General features: G+C 42.2%; 1 protein-coding gene across 2 annotated transcripts in view; it reads right to left on the bottom strand.

Moving 5' to 3' along the window:
* Window positions 1-963: 963 nt before the first annotated feature.
* The window catches only part of LOC128733554 (tyrosine 3-monooxygenase-like), a 44,564-nt gene continuing 25,488 nt past the window's right edge, over window positions 964-20,039 (bottom strand). For both annotated transcript variants that reach the window (XM_053827208.1, XM_053827209.1), the window contains exons 5-8: window positions 12,655-13,141; window positions 12,255-12,587; window positions 10,664-10,790; window positions 964-3,028 (exon numbers count right to left, since the gene is read on the bottom strand). In XM_053827208.1, the coding sequence (XP_053683183.1) occupies window positions 2,627-3,028; window positions 10,664-10,790; window positions 12,255-12,587; window positions 12,655-13,141 (1,349 nt within the window). In that variant the 3' untranslated portion in view covers window positions 964-2,626. The remainder of the gene's footprint in view (window positions 3,029-10,663; window positions 10,791-12,254; window positions 12,588-12,654; window positions 13,142-20,039) is intronic.

The following is a 20,039-nucleotide window of genomic DNA, read 5'->3' on the forward strand; positions in this document are numbered from 1 at the left end:
GCCTGGGGTTCAAGCAGGAGCGAAACATTTTTACTATGTATCTTATCAAGGTCGTCAAAAGCCTATCTGCCTGGGAGAGTGTTCCAGGCATCTCTGAATAGTGTCTGTTCGCAAACATTTAATATCCCTGCAGGTATGCCCCAAGGCAGTTTCCTTGGGCTTATACTGTGTAACATATATACATCTGACATCCCTCGCCTCCTAGCGGGTGGCTTATTGCAGGGATTTTAACGCCAACAAGACTTTCAGGGATTTCTACACCTAAACTAGTTTTCTAAGCTTGGTGTCCCACCTCTTTTGGTACGCCAGTTATCTTCAATAAATCCAGTCAATTCAGTTGCCTCACTGATGACGGTACATTCGTATACAGTAGCGTCTATCTGGTTTCTTCTCTATTTAAGATTACACCATGAATCAAGATGAACTTTAGCAGTACCGTGTCCGTGATATTCATCCGAATCATCTAAACGTGCGACAAGTTTTATCCGAAAACTGAGGTTATGATCGAACAACAGTGTCCCTGAAAATAGTAAAACACATTAAGTAGCAAATAAACATTTAAATGATTAGTAGATACTAGCCTAGGTCAGATAGTCGAAAGACCATTCCATAGCGGGTTTCTGGAAGATTCGAACTGTCAGGACTTTGTTTGCGTGATAGGGAACTCCAGTCTATATCTGAAAACAGCGCCTGAGTTACTTTGGGGATTTTCTGCAGGGACTTTCCAATTCTATTTTTACCTAATAAAATTGATGAATCACGAAAAATAAACATTGTGTGAACAAGATCGACAACCTTCTATTTGCAATTTGACTCAAGCTGACAATAAGCTGAGCTTCAGTTTCTTCAGCGTATAATTAGTCTTGATTGATGGGAATTTCGATGACCAGACTTCGTCTTTTGGATACATTCTGAATTGGAGTTTTCGGTCAACCAATAAAAAAAAGACATGTTTATCTATTATTCTTATCTGTATTGCTCAAAATATAGCTCGTACAATGGTTCAACAATCAGCGTAAATATTTTTTTCTCGTCTACAATTTCCCGGTGTGTTTGGGAATGTTTGACTCTATGTTTATATCAACAACACTTCTCTCGCCGGTCTGGTTTTCTTTTTCCATTTCGGCGAGAGTGAACAGCAGCTGTGTACACAATTAAAACGCAAAAATAAAATCCAAACTTATTCGAAACGGAAGAGTATTTGAGCAGTTCGTCGGGGCATGAGACCGAGGGCCGAGATCAACCGAAAAGGGATTTGCAGTGTTGTTAACTTTTTTTTTGCTTTTGATTTCGTGTCCTTTTTTGCTACGATTTGCGGATAGGATATTTTAGAGTTACTACTGATTATTTGACTCATTCGCGCGTATACGTATAGTTTCTGAATCGTAATCGTAAAATATTCATTCGCTTTGTTTGCTTGCTTGCATGCTGGCTTGGCTTAACTAGAATCAACCGTCAGGATAAAATAACGCTCATCTTAAAATCTTATACAATATCGCAGACACATACGTTTTCTAGATTAAAGTAGAATGTTGCTTTTTTTATGTTGTAAGTAGTATAGACACCTACTGGATTTTTTCGTAGTTTTTAGTAGTGCGAATAGTAATGTGTAATTTTATGTTCCAAGTGTTCTTTAATTCTTTAACATCTCTTGTCCAAATGTACATTACAATTTCGTCTTGCCTTTTTTTCTGCTTGCGTAAGTGACTCTTTACAAATATTTATGTATATGCTTGTTTCATATAAAAAAATAATGCAATAAAACTGTAAAGTAAATGACAATCGAGGAATTTGGCTGTTTTGAAGAAACAAATGGCCCCGACCGGAATCGCTCTTTTGTAGGGAGCTATTACACGATGGTGTTTTGTCACCACAAAAGCAGTCACTCTTTCGCGGACGTAGAAGGGGAGATTTCCCTACTAATCGAGAAACTCGGCGGGGCCTGCCCTAGCATCTACAATAATCTGATCTGATCTGAGAGAAAAAGCTGCAACATGTTCTAGCTCAAAATATACGGAATAATTTAAGTATACCCTAATTTAAATAGTAAATAATACTTAAGTTACGCTCTTTAAATAAAAGATAGGCTTCCTGAAAAACAATATTCCTACTCTACAGTGAAGTGATGTACAATAAGGGCTTGTTGCAACGAGGGTTTAGTGGTGGGACATACGCAGCAGGGGCGATTCTAAGGATTCTGAACTTCGACTTCCGATGATGAGTAAGAGCAATGAAGAGATAGTTACCGAAAGGGTGGGGAGGAATTAAAGATTTTCGCTGTATGTAAGTTTAACACTCAGAACGCGAAATTTTGTTCGAAGTCCAAAAGTTTGGCCTGGAAGTGTTTCGAGAGGTTTCAGGATCCTGCTGTTGTTGGGAGCGTTCATATTCTCCGGAAAATATGAACGTTAGCTGCCTAATGGTTCGACTTGCGGCGCACTCGGCCTAGCGTCCTAGGCGAAGGCGTGGAATGTTGAAAACTAAATGAGACCTGTTGCAATTGAGACCCCGAGTGTTGGAAGAGTTTTCCCATGGTGATGAAAAGTGGGTGCTTAACGTGCAATATAAAGTTGCGAATATTGTCGTTCGTACATTGGAACCGCTTGGAAGGTACCTTCGATGGCTCTTAACAGAACGGTTGTCGCAGCTTGTCGATCGCATTCGTCAAGTGCAGGATTTCGGTGTTCAGCTGGGAAATGAGAGTGTCGAGCTTCTCGACGGAGTCGAGCACTTCCACCCGCTCGGTGTGCGGATTGAAGCGTACCTCGAATGGGCGGGACATCGTCGATACCCAGCGTCTGAACTTTTCCTTAGCATCCTCGAAGCTCTCGGCGACGTAATAGATCGGTTGGTACTCCTGGTCCTGATAGGGCTGGACGGCAGTGCTGGCCGGATCGAATGCGCGGTGTTCCGGTTTGTCGCTGATGGCGTGCAGCAGCTCGCCGTAGGCGGACAGCAACCCGGCACCGTACGCCTTGACCTCGTCCTTCTCCTTGCACAAACCGAACTCGACCGTAAACCAGTACACCTGGAAGAGAGGGTGAAAGAAATGGGAAAGGTTAGTTTGGGTTAGTTGACTGAATGGATTAATAAATGGATCTGGATGTGTCACAATCACACGCATGATCTGTACATTTAAAGAAAATGATCTGATGAGATCGCTTACAAGATTATCATTAATAATAATTCAAATTAACTTGGCCTTCGGCGTAGTTAAAATGTCGAGTAGTTTTGGCAGCACTGCCAACTGTTCATAGGTGAATTTTGTTTTCGTTAGATCTCTTTATCGTAAAGCGTTTTTTCAGCAGAACAGCATCTGGAATTGGTTTGAATCAGTTTAGTTTCGTGCAACGAATACAGAGACTGTGGAGTTACTTTCTTTAAAGCGAAATTAATGGTGAAAATTAACTCGGAAGGTATTACTTTGTGGCTGCTGCTGATAAATATTCGTATTCCGGGTGCGACTGGTGTCTCTAAAAGTGACATCTACATCTGAATAAGCAATACTAGGATGGTGCAGTTTTCTTCGAGCGTCTGTTTCCCAAGTTAGAGGCGGCTCAAACAGCGTATGTCTCGAAGCGGACCGATGAATACCGTATACGGTTCTCGGGTGGCATCTCCACCCGCGGAATAAGGACTTTAGTGCAACACTCTACTGCACCTGACGAACTTTTTGTTACAGAAAATGAGGAAAGCAATCGATCTAGTTGGAGCAATAACATTTAGAATGAAAATACGGACACGAATCGGAACATGAAACATCTTAATCCTTGTCCAGTAGGCTCAATTGGAGAGAGAAATCTGAAGCTCGAAATGCTGGGCCTGAGCAAAATCTTTTGGCCGAAAATTGGTGAACAGAGAAAATTATCTGGGTAAGTTTTATTATAATCAGTTATTCGGGATTGAGGAGTTGGATTCCTCGAGTGCCCATGGGGCTTGGCGGCGTTGAAGAAGTGGGAACCGATAAACGTTAGAATAATCGTGTCTAGATTTAGAATACGGTGGAGAAACATTACGATGATTTCATGTTGAGCGCCAACAGATGCTGCCGACTTGCCGGAGAAAGAGTTGTTACTGATAGATGCTTTTGTTGTAGCAACCTATTAATGACAATTTCTGAACAACATTAAGTTGCAGTAACTAAATGTGACGTCAGTGTGCTACTTGGAGGAACCGTGTGGTCGAGAAGGCCTCAAAGAGTGACAACCAAATCCATTTGTGCAGCTTCAATGCGAAGATTGACTTGAGCAACGGAGAACATGAACTCGTTATGGGGGCATCATGCTCTAGGAGCTATGAGCGACAACGAAGAACTGTTTGCAGAGTTTCACTGATTCTTTTCACATCGGCAAGCCCAACGTTTCTTAAACGAAGGTTTGCCAACAACTTTGCTAGCAGTAAAATAGTATACAGAATTCCGCCAGGGGGCTTGGAACCGAAACAAATCGGGATCTTCTGTTCTGGGTTAGCCTATAAGATTTCGGGTTTCCCGTAATGGCCGAAAAAAGAATCAAAAAGACCATATCCACCATTTGAAAGTGGTAAACAGCCTGCTTGATGTATGAAACTAACGCACCGCTGCCATCGCATCTGGCCACCATTTTGTTTTTGGTGGGATACGCCTCACTCGCATTCAATAGAGGGAGAGAAAGTCGAATGGCGTTACGATTTAAGTCGGTTGGATAGTTCAGAGGTGAAAAGGGCATTCGTCGAATAACTACCATTCCGAGCCTGAGAGCTACCATCTGGTGGGACTGTTCAACAACAATTAACCAGTATCAAGAACGGCTTCACCATAACAAGTGTAAGAACCTACGGTAGAGTGTGCACTGGCCAGAGAGAATGGATTGCAGATGAAATCTGGAGGATCACGGATGAGCGGCGAAGGTCACAGGCCAGTATTGAGGAGGCACGAACTAAACCAGTCGAGCTGGAGAAATTTTTTGAAAAGTTTTGATAACGGAACTCCCTGAGGAGAGAGAAAGGGCCATTCTCGACGTTACTCGCTGCCCTACTGATGTTCGAACCAACGCGAAGAGACTGCTAAAGGATAGAACTAGCTAGTTACTGATCGTACGGACCGGCCTAACCGTTGGTTTGAACACTTTGAACATCTGGTTCGAGTCTCACGTAGCGTCCAGGACATGTCGCACCAACCGCGTCAGATATGAGATACAGTGGTCAGCTGACATTAAACAGCAATCAAACGTATGAAATCCAGCAGGGCCAATTGCATTTCGGTCGAAATGTTTAAAGCTGCCCTAGTATTGTCAGCGCAATTGTTCCATCATTTCTTCAACAATATCTGGGGAACCGTGATATTTTCGGTGGACTGGATGAAGGGCATCTTGGCAAAAGTTCTCGGAAAAAGGGGAACTATCTGAATGTTGAAACGCGGCATCATGTTGCTTTATATCACTCTCAAAGTAATCTGAAACGTGACTAATTAATCGGGTCCAGGCGAAAATCGATGAACTTTCCAGTGGTAGCTAGCAGGATTCCGTGCTAAACGATTATTTTGGAGTTTTGGAGTTTGTTGGTATCGAAAAAGTATTCGATCGACTAAGTCTCAAAAACAACTGGAGAGAACTAAGTCGTAAAGGAGTTCCAGATAAGCTAGTCTACCTCATCAGGGTTTAGTATGAGGTATTTTCATGCAAAGAGCTGCCCGGCACGAGGCGGAGTCTTGTGGAACTCAATATGGGTTACTGCTGGAGTAAGACAGGGCTCCGTACTTTCACATCTATATTTTAGACGAGGACGAGATCTTAATTGGATTTATTGATAGCGAAACGAGTCGAGCGTTACTCAGGATCTCTTTTACAATGGAGCAATTATATGATCTTCACTAGGCCGATGACATTCTCTTGCTTCCCCAACGGTGATCTAATATTCAAAGCAACTTTGATAAACGACAGCTGTAAAACAGCAGGTTTCCTAGTCAATGCCGTACAAACCAAGTCCATGGAAGTGAATGCTAATGTGTCCATTTTTACAGTAGCGAGTCAACATCTTGGTGGCCAGACAACTCTAGAATGTCGTATTGAGGCTGATATATCCATACGAATAAGGAAGTCCAGAGGTGACTTTGGCATGATTGGCATTCAAACTCCGATCAGATCGCCTGACCGATCGAAAAACACGAATTTTTCATTTAAACCTGAAGTCCGCGCTATTGTATTGCCTGTAAGACGTACTGGAGACAACACAAAAACAGGAGGTTCTCGTTTAACCGTTGCCGCAATCCACTACTTGAGTTTGGTGGCCTCATACTTGGGTCTTCAATTGGGAACTCCATAGCAAATGTCTTCAGCGTCTGATAGAGATGAAAACTCGGAAGCACAGATAGTGGGTATAAAAAGGGGAGAGTTACTTGGAAGGAGCGTCAAAAGCTTCATGTACATACTGAAACAGCTCAGCTAGGAGGTGCGTTCTTGAGCGCCTGCACCCCAGGTGAGGGGCGGCTGAGACAGCGTCTGTCTCGGAGCGAGCGGCTGATTATGTACGAAATGCAGTATACCGCAAGCTATACCTAAGATGGCAGACCCATCAGCGGGGTGTAGGTATCGCCACCCCGATAAGGGGTCGAAACTATCACTTACCACGAACAACGAAGAAAAAAATACAGAACGGATCAATCGGTATAGGACACGGCCAGGAACAAGGAAACGAGTAATGGATAAAGATTGGAAACTCATACCTGGAATGTTCGAACTCTTCATGAACCGGCATGAGCTGGCTTGCTTACTCAAGAGTTGCATCGACTTGGAGTGGAGATCGCTGCTATACAAGAAGTTCGATGGCCAAATTCCGGAGAAAGGGAGCTCCGTGCACTAGATCCTACTACAGGCAGTTCTTTTAAGTATTGTATCTACTACAGTGGCGGTAGAAAAGCAGAATATGGTGTCGGATTCGTAGTGTTGGAAAAGCAAACATAACGAGTTATCCGGTGGAGGCCCGTACATGATCGTATATGTGTGTTGAGAATTAAGGGCAAATTATTTAACTACAGTCTAATCAACGTCTACCCACCGATAAATGATGAATCCGATGATGTTAAGGACTAGTTATACGACAGACTCGAGAAGACCTATGGAGGCTGCCCAAAATATGACGCGAAAATCATCATCGGAAATACAAATGCACGAATCGGGAGGGAGGAATTCTGTCGTCCTGCCATTGGAAGACATAGCCTTCGACCATCGACCAATGATAACGGTCTGAAGCTCTAAAATTTCGTCGCATCCTGAGGAATGACCGTCTGTAGCACCTACATTCCACGTTTAAATATTCGGAAACACACCTGGAGGCATCTAAATGGAGACTAGCCCTCAGATCGATCATGTTTCGATTGACGGTCAACACTTTTCGGATGTCATCGATATACGGTCTTTTCGGGGAACAAATATCGAGTCTGAGCACCATTTGGTCGTGTGTAAGATTCGTGCAAGGTTGTCGAGCGCGGAAAATGCTCACACTGAGAGGATACTACGGATCCAGCGGTTGGCGGCCATAAATACGCCATGAAGTTCGATCAAAGAACCACCAAGGTGCCATTGAAAAAACTGCTAGAGAGTGACAGCTGAGAAGAATTAGGCCAGGAGTCGTATGCTCACTGCAGCTACACGTCAGAACTGAGAAAAGTATAGAGAGACTAGAGCTGCGGGAAAAAGAATTCAACATCTAAAAAATGCGTTTACAAGTACAAAGAGCACGTGCTCGCTGGCGCAGAAGAGAGATCCGCCAGCAGCGATACACAAAGTTTCTAGAAAATGGTGAGTTGCAGACATTTTGCCATGCCTGTGAGGTGCAATAATAGTGCTGGCAACCGGCCCATTGCTCAACTCTGCCTATAAGGTGCTTTCCCGTATTCTGTTCTGTAGACTTAGACCGTTAGCTGAGTCTTTCGTCGACGAGTACCAAGCTGATTTCGGTGCGGATTGCTCTACACCGTATCAGATTTTTTCCCTTCGTTATTTACTAGACAAGTTCCGGGAATACAACTTGTAGGCTCATCATCTGTTTGTGGACTGTAAGGCGGCGTACTATTCAGTCAAACGAAATGAGTTGTGGCAGATATGCTAGAACAAGGTTTTCCGACGAAACTAATTACGTATCAGGCGACACTGAATGGATCAAAATCATGCACTAGAATAGCGGGTGAGACCCTCGGCCGCTTTCGTAATATAACGAAGTAAGGAGATGCACTCTCCAACCTGCTATTCAACATTGCCTTGAAGGGTGCAATACGAAGAGTAAACTTGATAAGGAACGGGACTATCATCATGAAATCTCACACGCTTCTTGGTTTTGCGGATGACGTAGATATCATCGGAATCAACTGTGGAGCAGTAAAAGGTTTTTAGGCCTTTTAAACATGGTACATGGTTGTTGGTAATGAACGTGGGAGTCCAAATGGTGTTGGTGTCGATTATGTAGTCAGCTAAAGTCCCGTAGTTTGCAAATTCGCTAAAAAATGGCACTCTATAGAACACTTATGCTCCCGGTAGGTAGACGCACGACCCACGAGCTGTATCAAGTATATGTGGTGAGCTGAGCACGTGGTCAGAATGCCCGACGAAAGAGTAGCCAAAACTAATTTTGGCAGAGAATCAGGAAGAGGAGGAAGACTTCGAGGCCCGATGGATGGGCACTGTCGAGGACGACGCACTGTCAGCTGGTGTTCAAGGGGATTGAAGAACGGCATCCCGGGACTGACAGTACTGAAGGACCATAATTCATTCGTCGGTGCAGGATCGATAACGTACCAATAAAGTCAAGAAGGCATCCAGAACAAATTATTCAAATAATAAGTTCTGTTGAATGGTCGCTCCTCACTGTAGAAGCGATCAGTAATTGGATCATAAATTAAATAAAACTTAATGTGTTCAGGATTCTATCATTAACGGACTATTTAACTAAACTATTCTACAAAATTTGATAAGCGAATTTAACGATATCTATCAAACAGTTTTGCAACTATCTGCTACCAAAAATAAATTTCCATTAAAATTTATTCCAACAATAACTTTTTAAGTAAGTTTTTTTTTGTCTATCCGCCCGCACTCGAGAGGCCATTCAGCAGCAGTGATGCGCATCAGGTGTCACATTATTAACACGAGCAAAATCATCGACAATTGCAAGGTGAATTAAAGCTAGCCAATCGATTGCTGCCATTGGTCCCGGCATTGGATCGTTCAAGCTGCAGAATCTAGCTAAGCCTAGGCTAGCTAGCACCTTGAACTTATTATTGTCCGAACGTCACATTTTAATAGTTCGTTTTCAGTCTCTGATGGATGGCAGGGTGTCCTGCGCGGTGGAAATTTTTAAAATGCCTCACCATAAAACGTCAATTGAAACCTTTTATAATTTCTAGTCTAGAGCCTACGATTTAAAATCAATTTTTTGATCAAAAATTTTGAAGAAAATCAAAGTTTTGATTGATAATTTAATCGACACCCTGTTCAAACGGCTAACTGCACTTGAGGAAATCCATTCCGTACCGCAATCAAAACTATTTCAAACCGCCATCCGCATCCATGCTACCTTGACCGTAGCCGTATAATAATAAGCCGGATGGAAAATCGTTAAAAGCACACGATTTTTACGATCGCTCAAATTTGCACTTTTGTCCCATCGAGCTGAGCAGAGCAATAATAAAAACAAAAACAACAACACGTAGCACAACAGCAGCAGCGGTCTCAGCATATCGGTTCGAAATTGAAACCGATTTTTCTCGACCCGCGCCGCCGCCTCCGCCGGTCGGTGCCCCAACCTCCTGAAGCGCTGATCGCATCACACCTGTTTCAATCATTTATTAGCGGCGTTCCAAAGCGCCATAAATCACCACCCCATGACTAGAATGCGCGATTAACCTAGTGGCACAGACTCGACTCGGACCAACCGGTAGGTTCCGGCGGGGCTCGGGAGGGCCAAAACTTGCGGGCGTGCGAACGAATTTGCATCATTTTACTTTCGATCAAAGGCTCTAAAATGCAAATGTGGCGCATCTTCGTGTCGGGCAATGTGGGGTGCGCGCAAGATCGCGCAAATTGTTTAAATAATCATAACTGCTTCGACGGTGGCGGAGTATGTGGAGACGCGGTGATGGCAATAACAACAACGGTGGTGCCGGCTTGAGTGGCCGAGCATGTGAACCATGTAGTAGTAGTGCTGCTTAAGTATATACAGCTAGAACGCGGTAATGACCTTGGGGATCTTACGTTCAAGTTGTTACTGTTGGCTGGCTGGCTGGCTGGCTGGTTGGTTCCATTAACGGCCAGGGTTGAAGTGTCCGCGCCACTGACTGTGCTGCGTAGGAGCGAAGAGGTCACGAAGTGATTTGCACATAGCCAAGAGAGGTCAACGAATCCGTCGAACGTCGAGCGCGTGAGGCAGATCACGTTGCACAACGGACGAACGGACTTAGAGGAATATTCAGCAGCCTAGCTCAGGCGCTGTTAACTGGATTAGAATGCTACAGCGATTGCAGCAACCCTGAGGTTGAAGTCACGTCGGATTTATTTCGTCAGCAAGTGCAACCAGTGCATTTACCACTGACCGCGCTAGACTAGGAAAGTTTTTTTCCTCAGAAATTCAACATAACAGCGACACAGACCAGTACCAGATATGAAACTGTGTGCACAAGTCGAGTGGTACTTACCGTAGAAAGCTTTTCGATTTCTTCATCCGATGCTCCCAGCGAAGCTAATCCGATTTCTTGCGAGAATTGTGCAAAGCTCGGATCGGCCAACAGCGGCATGTGGCCCAGCAGCTCGTGGATGCAATCGCTGCAAAGTAGAAGATAAAAATAAAATTATAAATCTGATCACAAGCGAGAGAAAGAGAGAGAGCGAGAGAGAGTCGGTCATCCCTAGAGGGAAAAAAAGATTAGCCAGATTGATTTTCCACTTTGTTTCGGTGAATTGAAGAAACAGCGGAAAAAAGGTTGTATGACCCATAAATCAATTACACCGTCGATTCCTGTGCATCGCCGGTGACCGTATTCTATCGAATACCTACTGTAAAAGTGTCCATAATTTTTCCCATGCGAAAGTTTTCACCGCTTCCATTCTCCATCAAAGCTAATTGAGTTTGTATCCATTGCCATTATAGACCCCGTTTTCCTTTTGAATTTTCCCCTACCGTTTACAATAGTTGGGGGGAAAAGCGATGGCAATTATGTTCGCACTCCCTAGGTGGTGCCGTCGTCGAACACTTGTTGCTGCTTCGGCTGCCTGGTCCTAAAGGTAATTTCATCAATTGTTGACGTCCCCCGACTTGCTTTGAGTGAAGTTGGTTATGCGACACCACTATGCACTTGTCAACCGGAAAGGAACCGATCCGGTGCAGAGTTTTCGTCCCGAGGGTAAATCACTTTCAGCGCTTTCGCTGTTGGCTGGGGCGAGCAGCAAAGCAAAGTAGAAACCGGAAACCCCCTGGAAGGAGTGACGAGACGGCGGATGTCGATGTCGTCGGTGGCGGCGGCTGGTTTTGCAAGTCAAAGTTCGAGAAACATCAAAAGCTGCTCGCTTGCTTGCTTGCTTGAGTGCTGCGGCAACTGCTAGTGGTGCCGGTGTGGGGGCGGTGATTTCCGTGGAAATCATTTTATTCTATTATTTCGACTTGTTCCCGGTGTTTCACGGTGTGGCGCGTTACGCTGAAGGGTCAGGAAATGGTCGGAAATGATGCGAAAGAAAAGAAAGAAAGAAAGTCCACGACGACGATCGTCTTTTGGTAGCGGGAAAACGCTAAGAAAGCGTACTGACAATTGTTATGCTTTGCTAATTTGGTTAACATGATTTAAATCATGCTTTTTTTCTCAATTTTATTTTGGTGAAATACGCTGACTGGTGAAACATGTCAACGTATAACCTCCCGCCAAAAAATGACGGATTAATTCCACCCGAACCGTGCCAATCTAGCGTCCCTTCCACGTACCGAGTTCCATCATTCAAAATCTACCCCCACCAGGACCTGCCTAACGGTTGACGGGAAAGTGCTTCAACCGGTCTAATCGTTGTTATGAATGGGAACACTCAAGCAATCATAACGCGTTTCATTCGCTACTCTTCCTCCCACATTCAGCGGAAGTGACAGGTTTCGGGCACTGCACATACACAAGTGACGTAAGTGATTCTCCCAACCACCCATCTCACTCACTGGCAACCTTTCATTTTTGTCCACCCTCTAACTCTCTCGGCAGGGATGAAAGAGAAAAAAAAAAGAATAAACTAGCACATAAAAAAACTTACGGTTCCGGGGTGTGGTATGGCGAGTTGATGTGGCGCACGTACTGTGTGCTTTGAAAGATACGGAACGATAGCGACGCGAGGAAATCGCGAGCGGTCAGCAGACCGGCCGCGGGGCGAAGCGTGAATCCGGTGTTCCGGCGCAGGAAATCGCTCATCTCCTGCAGCTGTGGGATGCGCTCTTGGACGAAGATCTTCTCGTCCTCCAGTTTCTTGAACACGGCAATATACTCGCTGCAGGCGTGCTTCTGCATCAGCTCCTTGACGCGAACGAACACCGCCGACCAGGTCTTGTTCTCGGTCTCGGTGTATTCGATGTACGGGATTGGGTCACCGCTGTTCGGGGGAAAAAATCTCGGTTAACAAAACAACTTAACTTCAAATCAAACTCAAGCAAACTTACTACTTGTAGCTGAATGCAATCTCGGCGATTTCCTTTCGGCGGGCGCGGTACACCTGATCCGCGAAACCAGGATGGTTCATGTCCAGATCCGGTTCGTACTTGGTCATCAGATGGTTGCAGTTGTCCAGCTCGGAAGCATGCTTCGGGAACCAGGGAGCCTTCACGTTGACGTTGTTCTCGGCCAGCAGCGAAACGCTGCCGAACGACGACGTCTGCCGCAGCGAACGGATCAGCTGCAGCAGATTGACGCGGGCCATATCAACCTTGATGAGCACATCGAACATGACGCCCTCGCTGCGCGACTGGCGCGACTCCAGGTGGGCGACGGTACCGTGGAACGTTTCGACCGCCTTCAGGATACGTCCCAGTGAGCCCATGCCGTCGCGTAGACGGACTACAACGGCAGCACGCACGACTTCTTTTTCGGCTTCGGGTGACTCCGATGCGGCATTTTGTAGTACCACTTCTTCTTCCGTCAGGCCGGCGTCTGTGGGTGAGAGGGGATGAAGTGAAAATTTTGAATGAAATTTCCGGTGCTTACGGTATCTAATAACAGCCTGAAAATCCCGCAATTCATCAGTTTCAACAGGTCGGTTGTTCCACTGACCGACAGCGTCGGTGCGTGGGAGTAAAGTGGCTCGACGAAAATCACCACATCATAAAGAAAAGCTGACATAAAGAATGAGTTATGCGAGCAGAAATCATTGTTACAGTTCTTCGTTTTTGCCATCCGGCTGATCCTGCAGACGAGATGAACCGGCAACCAAGGGGGAAGTGAAAAAATATGCTCAACGTCGTCGGTGGCTGACGATTGTGAGTGGAATGGGGGTCAGCGTGGAAAATTTTGCCCTTATTCTTGAGTCCGCAAATGTGCGAAAAGCTTCAGTAATTCTACTGCCTGTGGGTGTCGGATTCGCGAACTGCCACGCCTGGCAGCAGGAATGTGCTGTTCCTGGCAAGTAGTTAGGAAGTCCGATCAATGGGAGGTGATTTTCACGACCCATTAGCCACCACACTGACTGTGTGCGATTTCTACAATGGTTGGCTTTTAAGTCGATGCATTACGACGTTACGACGTTCTAGCGGGGGCGATGGGAAAACGACCGTATAATAGAATGAATCGTTTGGAGGAAAGCTATTTTAAAAGACGGTTTAGGCAAGGATTATTCGCATTGCTCGAGTGATGCAATCCCAATTGTGACTGTGAGAAGTTACACTTTATTTTTAAGCTTAATTTTTACAGTGTTTGCAAAGCCATGATTCTTGTTGGATCCACCTTTTTCGGAATCTGGTCCAGTTTTGTACAAAAGACATTCAAAATATATTATAGCACTTTTTTCTCAATGTAAGAAGTCAATGGTTCGTATCAAATAATTGTGAGCTCGAGCTGTCAAATTACTAACTACCAATGCAGCCATTGCACCTGATTCAGCCTATTCTAATCAGCAATGATATTCTGAACTCTGATCGAGTTTGTGTCTGTTTGATTCTGATCGTAGTAAAATTTCTTATTGGAACTCCAGGTAAGCATTACCAATGCAATTCAAATGCAAGACAATAAGCATTGAAGTCACTTTAAATGCCACTTAAGAACTTTCACGACGAAAAACAACTAATTTTATATCTACTGGCAGCCAATTATTGCTGTGGTTATATTTCAGAGCGCAACCAGTGACAGCAAGATTTTTGGGTGTTTCCCAACAATTGACCTAGGTACGTTGAAAGCGTTGTACAAATTGTTGACATAATCAATTTGTATTGAATTAAGTAAGAAAAATGGAAAAATCCAATTGCTTTGAAACCGGTTCTTTACGACTTGTTCGACCCGAATGCGCGCATGTTCGAAAATTGGGAAGAAAAATCCAGATTCAAATCATGAAACCTCAGCGATGACGGATAGAAATTTCCAGCGATATTTGTGTTGATTGATGACTCTTTACAGTACGAATGTGGTTGAAAATGAGGTTAAGAGACTGTTAAACAAAACCAAAACGTGGCACAGAGGGGATTTTGTTCAAGAAAAAAAAGACCTTTATATTAATATCTCAAAATTATTGCAATTATTTGATGTCACAAGAAAGATGTGTGTGAAACCCCACATGTGCTTTTGACACAATTGTAGGAAAACAACAAAAAACTGATTTTCTCGAAATATTTTCAACCCCAACTAAAAGAGCTTTATGGAACCAAACTTTTTCCAGAATTTGGGAGAAGATGTAGAAATCCCCGAGGATTCCAAACTGCCGAAAACTCATGAAAATAGACTCATGTCAAATGACGCTTGGGGGTTTCTCAAACAAATGATTCATTTAAAGCACGACTCTTGTTCGATATAAAGAAACTAGCTGTAGCGTTACCTCGCATTCGCATCTTATTGAGGACCAATCGGAGGTACTCAACCTAATTTTCCATAATTGCGCTGAAAAAACACTTTTTTTAATGCGACTATCTAGATTCACTATAACGGAGATAACAGGAATGCATGACCAAAAACATTCCACCAAGAACACTGGACACTCTGCCAAAAGTCGAGTGACATTAACAGCAATGCTATCTACTGAGGTAAAGTTGAACTAACACATATTAGGGTGTGTAAATCAAAATATGGATGTACACAAATACGTATGCTCTGCATTGTCACACTCGAACACATCTTTTCCCACAAATACACACAGCTTCAACTTTTATCGGAAGGGATGCGCTGTTGCTTGTCATTTGTATGGGCGCGAGGAAGAGATTCCACCAGGGGGCTGGCAGGCGGCCATGTTTTCTAAGCCAGCATATCCATCACAACATAGCAAAATAACATTTTTAAATATCGTTCGTAGTTTCCACTAATATCCCAATAAGCAATATGTTATTCGGAGGATTAACCTTTAAATACTTTAACGATTCTAACGAAAGTGAACAAACGGCAAGCAAAAAGGTTTGTCAACTTAGGCTGTGAACCATTTGACTAAAATTTTAACTTTTTAGTTAAAATTTGACAGATCAGTAGTTATTTACACTTCGCTCGAAAATAACCCTGCTCTGAGGCATGGTTATTCTTGACAGTTCGGTAGTTGGCAATGCGCACGCAGGGGCGGGGAACATCAAAACTCGATACTACAGACATTGTTTTTCCTTCCGCAGGTTAATATTTACACTCATTGAAGGTAAAATAACTGCTCGTCTGTCAAAATATGAAATGGTTCGCATTCTGAACTGATTTTAACTACTCGACGGGAAATAACTATTCAACTGTCCAATTTTAACCAAAAAGTTAAAATTTTCGCGAAATGGTTCACAGTCTTAGATACTGCTATTTGCTCTGGCATTCCGCTGCTGATATTTGTTTATACAAAAGACAAAACTCATCTATCAGAGTTAATTGCACGGATGACAAGTCTGCGGATTCGCAAAGGACCCATAGTTTTAGTTTTTGTGCAAAAATGAATTTCGTTCATAAGTCCAGATATATATAGCAGATATTTCGTTTTGAAATACTTTTTTTAAAATAAAATTTTAGAAATGTCTCTTGAGTAACTGAATTTTATTATGAACTTTAGCTGAAGTTCAGTTGGTTCAAAACCTGGTTCAAAAGAGTGTTTAAAGCTGTGTGACTAATACAAATGGCATCAATGAACATCGATGAAATGGAGTGCGAAAATAAAATTATCTGAGTCTAAGTAGAGAAAAATTTCGCAATACATAAAAAATCGATGGCTGCTTGCTAAACGCTGTTTCTCTGGATCGGCTCAGAATATCTCAGGGCGATGAGTGATTCTTGTATAAAAAAAATCGGCGAAATACGATGAAGTTGTAATTTTTGAGATCAAATTCGCGACTACGAAACTGAAAAAGATTTTTAAGCCTATTCGCACTTATACGAAATCCCATGCTGAACTGTCACTGTATGAATGATGACAAAAGCAAAAATACTTCCCTCCTCTTTTTTCTTACATAAAAACCAAACAAATATCAGCAACTTCATAGTCGCGAATTGTAATCATCAAGAGAAAAATGAAAATTTAGTTTTCAAATAAAGTTAAAAATACTTAGCAACACTGGCTCCAAAAAAAACATCTTTTTCGGATTCCTTGGATAATTTCCTTTAAAAATGTGAAAATAGTGTTTTTCTAAACCTAATATTTCCCGAGACATAAGTAAAAGAAAATAAGATAAAACGGATCTTTTCTATAAAAATGGAGGCGCTCCCATTAATTGAGGGGAGGTCCAACCGGCACCAAATTTTGGATTTCTACTTTCTAGTCTAAAACGAACGATTTGGCAAAATTTGGTTCAAATCCGTGAAGGTCGATTACTCGGGTCTCGAAAACATCGCGTGGAATCACCCATATATATATAAAAGTGAATGAGAGTATTTTTGCATGTTCTGCCATAACTCCAGAATGCCTTGACCGTTTTCCACCAAACCTGGAATACATGTTCTCTGACATATTGAGTTGTACTTTGTAGAATTGGCTGGATGTCTGAAAGAGGGAATAGGCTGGCCATTACCAAGGGAAGGTTAAAAAAACGTAAAAAAGATTATGTGTCGATCGGCATAAGGATTTCCGAGAAGAAGACAGATTTACAAGTGGCTGGAAAATAATAAGAGGGGAATGGGCAAAGGGAACAGACGCATTCAAATGAGAAAAAAGGGTTTTGTTTGTTGTATTATGAAAATGTTCGTTACAATAACAGATGTACAAATTACTGAGAGACAAAGGGGCCCCGAGTAAGACCGGGCAATCAGCTAGTAATCTATGATTGTGAGCTTATCTTTATCATTCAAATCAAGATTTGTGTCTTAGGGCAGTCGTGTGCAAGATTTGTGTCTTAGGACAGTCGAAACTTGTTTAAACTATATTCTTTCAACGAAATGTTTGCTCTGCAAGAAGTCTATAAAGAAACTTAATGGCGAATTTAATGCTTTTTAGTTTGTAGCTGGTCTTCAAATTTTAAGGTTAAATTTTGAAGCAAACAAGTGTGAATGTATTCGTACATTTGTGTTCGCATTGTTAAAGCTAGGATGTGTGATTGAACTGTCAGAAATGTCAGCGTCAAGAGTAAGTACAATGTTTATTTCCGTTGTTCATAAAGCATTGCACGCAGATGTCAGTGCGTTTTTTTTCATCCCAGGTTTGACAGTGTTGTGGGGTTTGTTTTGATTAGTTATTCGCAAGACCCAGAAGTAAAAAACTGCAAAAATGACAAAAATATACATTGTGCAGAACTGATATCATTTTTCAGCTTCGGAAAAGCAGGGCATTTCCGGTTTCCGCAAACAAGTGGTACGAATTACTAGCAAACCCACTAGCAATAAATTTAGGTTACAAAGGGAATCAAAACAAACCATGCAAAAACTTTAAACCAGAGTTGAGGTTAGGCACCGTGCAAAGGTTTATTATTTTAGATGACTCCATTACCTGGGGGCTCGTACTTAGAGCTTTTTGGTGTGGGGGTAGTGGTGGGTTATTTAAAAAAAAGTATTTGTGATAAACCAACGCACAGACGGATTTTTTTTTGCAGAGAAATCGTTTATCATAATATCTCAAAATACCGCTGGGCTAGATTCAAGCTTCCGATGTCAAAAGAGAGATAATTTTATGGAGATTCCAATGGTGTGGTGTCATTATTCACGACACGCTTCTGTTTCTAGTAGTTTTTGCCAAATGAAGGAGACTTTACCCTACTTATTTAGAACTACAGAGAAATATTTATGAAATACTCAGAAACCTCCCGGAATAAAACCGATCTTTTTTCGACAAAAGAAAGCTATCTTCATGTAGATTCCGATGGCAGGGTATTTGATTGTGGTAAATTTAGTCATTTTATCCTAATGTTCTCAGTTAACGTCGCAAAATTAGCGTGGCATGATCTTTGTTCGACCAAAACTACAAGAAACAAACAGGTGCTGTGAATAAACACCAAGCTATTCGAATTGTTTTCTTTTGATGGAAAAAGCCTCAATATATCTCATCGGAATCCAACGATATTCACTTTTACATTGATAAAACTAGGGTAAAATGCCGTTTATTTGATCAAAACATCAAGAAATAACCATGTACTGTAAACAGATAACATGCCATCAGATTTCACATACAAATAGCTTATTTATGGTAGAAAAAATTCAATTTTATCCCTAAGGAATACGGAGATATGGACTTTTACATTTCTTCATATCGAGAAAACTAGGGTGAAATGCTATTCTTTTGGCAAAAATTGCTAGAAATAGTTGCTTGCCGTAAACAAGCAAGACAACGAAAACTGTAAAATTGGCTAATAAATAGAAAATTCAGAGCAATTAATACTGTTTTGCAAGAAAATTGATAATATTCGCTCATTTAATTTATTCCAGCTAATTAATCACTCTTACAATTCTATAATCGAATTTTTTAAATCTCGGAAACAAAAACTGTTTTATAGGTACTCAGAAATATTGAGAAGAATTTGCAAACTGCCTTGATTTTCTTTTTATTTTTTACTTTCAGGTTTCGCTGGATCAAGCGAGCGTTGCTAAGCACCACAGGGCAATATAGTCTCAGTCACTCAGCCCTATCAGCCACCAAGCTGTCAAAGAACGAACGACTCAAATAGAAAAAAGAAGAACTTTTCGCAGTACATCCGCGAGACATTTTGAGAGTTAAAACCGGTAACCAACCAGTTGGTGCGGTTTAGTTGTGTTAAAGTTTGAAGTTTTAAGAAGTTGTCTCTGTTGAAAAATGGTAAGGAACGTTCGGTTTGCGTCAGTATTCAGTAGTATTTTAAATAAGTTAAGTTTGGTCAAAATGCTCCATTTTGTGATGGTTTAATATGCCCCTTTATTGATGAAGTCTCTGCGTTTTTATGTTCTAGATCCAATGAAAATCAAATCACGAAATCCAAACAACGAACGAGGGCGCTTGAAATACCTTCCCCTGTCCATTTACGCAGTTCAAAATGGTCAAAGAACCAGGCTATAGAGACATAAGCAGTAGTTCACAGTAAGACGGTATTTGTATAAACGGGAAGATCCAAAGTAAATTAAACTGTCGTTGCTGGAAAGTTTTGCAACAGCGGACGCGTCCTATCTAAATGGGTGAATACTTCTACGGATTATCTTTCAAGGAAATATGCAGATGGCTGAGAAAAATGGTATTCAGCAACCGATTGACAGACAATTTAAGCTAACGGGGCTGGCTGAGAAGTTTTCCGGAGTGTGTTCAAACTGATTCTCTATGAAAACTGGCACGAGTTTTATTGAAAAAGCATTACTTAGTTTGCTAATCATTTGAAGCTAAAATGCTAATCTAGCATTGAATGAAAATACTCATCTAGCAAGTAAGATAAGTAATGTTGACGAGACCGGCATCAACATGATGGGTAGACTTATTGTTTATTGTTGAAATTTTGTTACTATT

The sequence above is a fragment of the Sabethes cyaneus genome, chromosome 2 (assembly GCF_943734655.1).
Source record: "Sabethes cyaneus chromosome 2, idSabCyanKW18_F2, whole genome shotgun sequence".
NCBI classification, from domain to species: Eukaryota; Metazoa; Arthropoda; class Insecta; order Diptera; family Culicidae; genus Sabethes; species Sabethes cyaneus.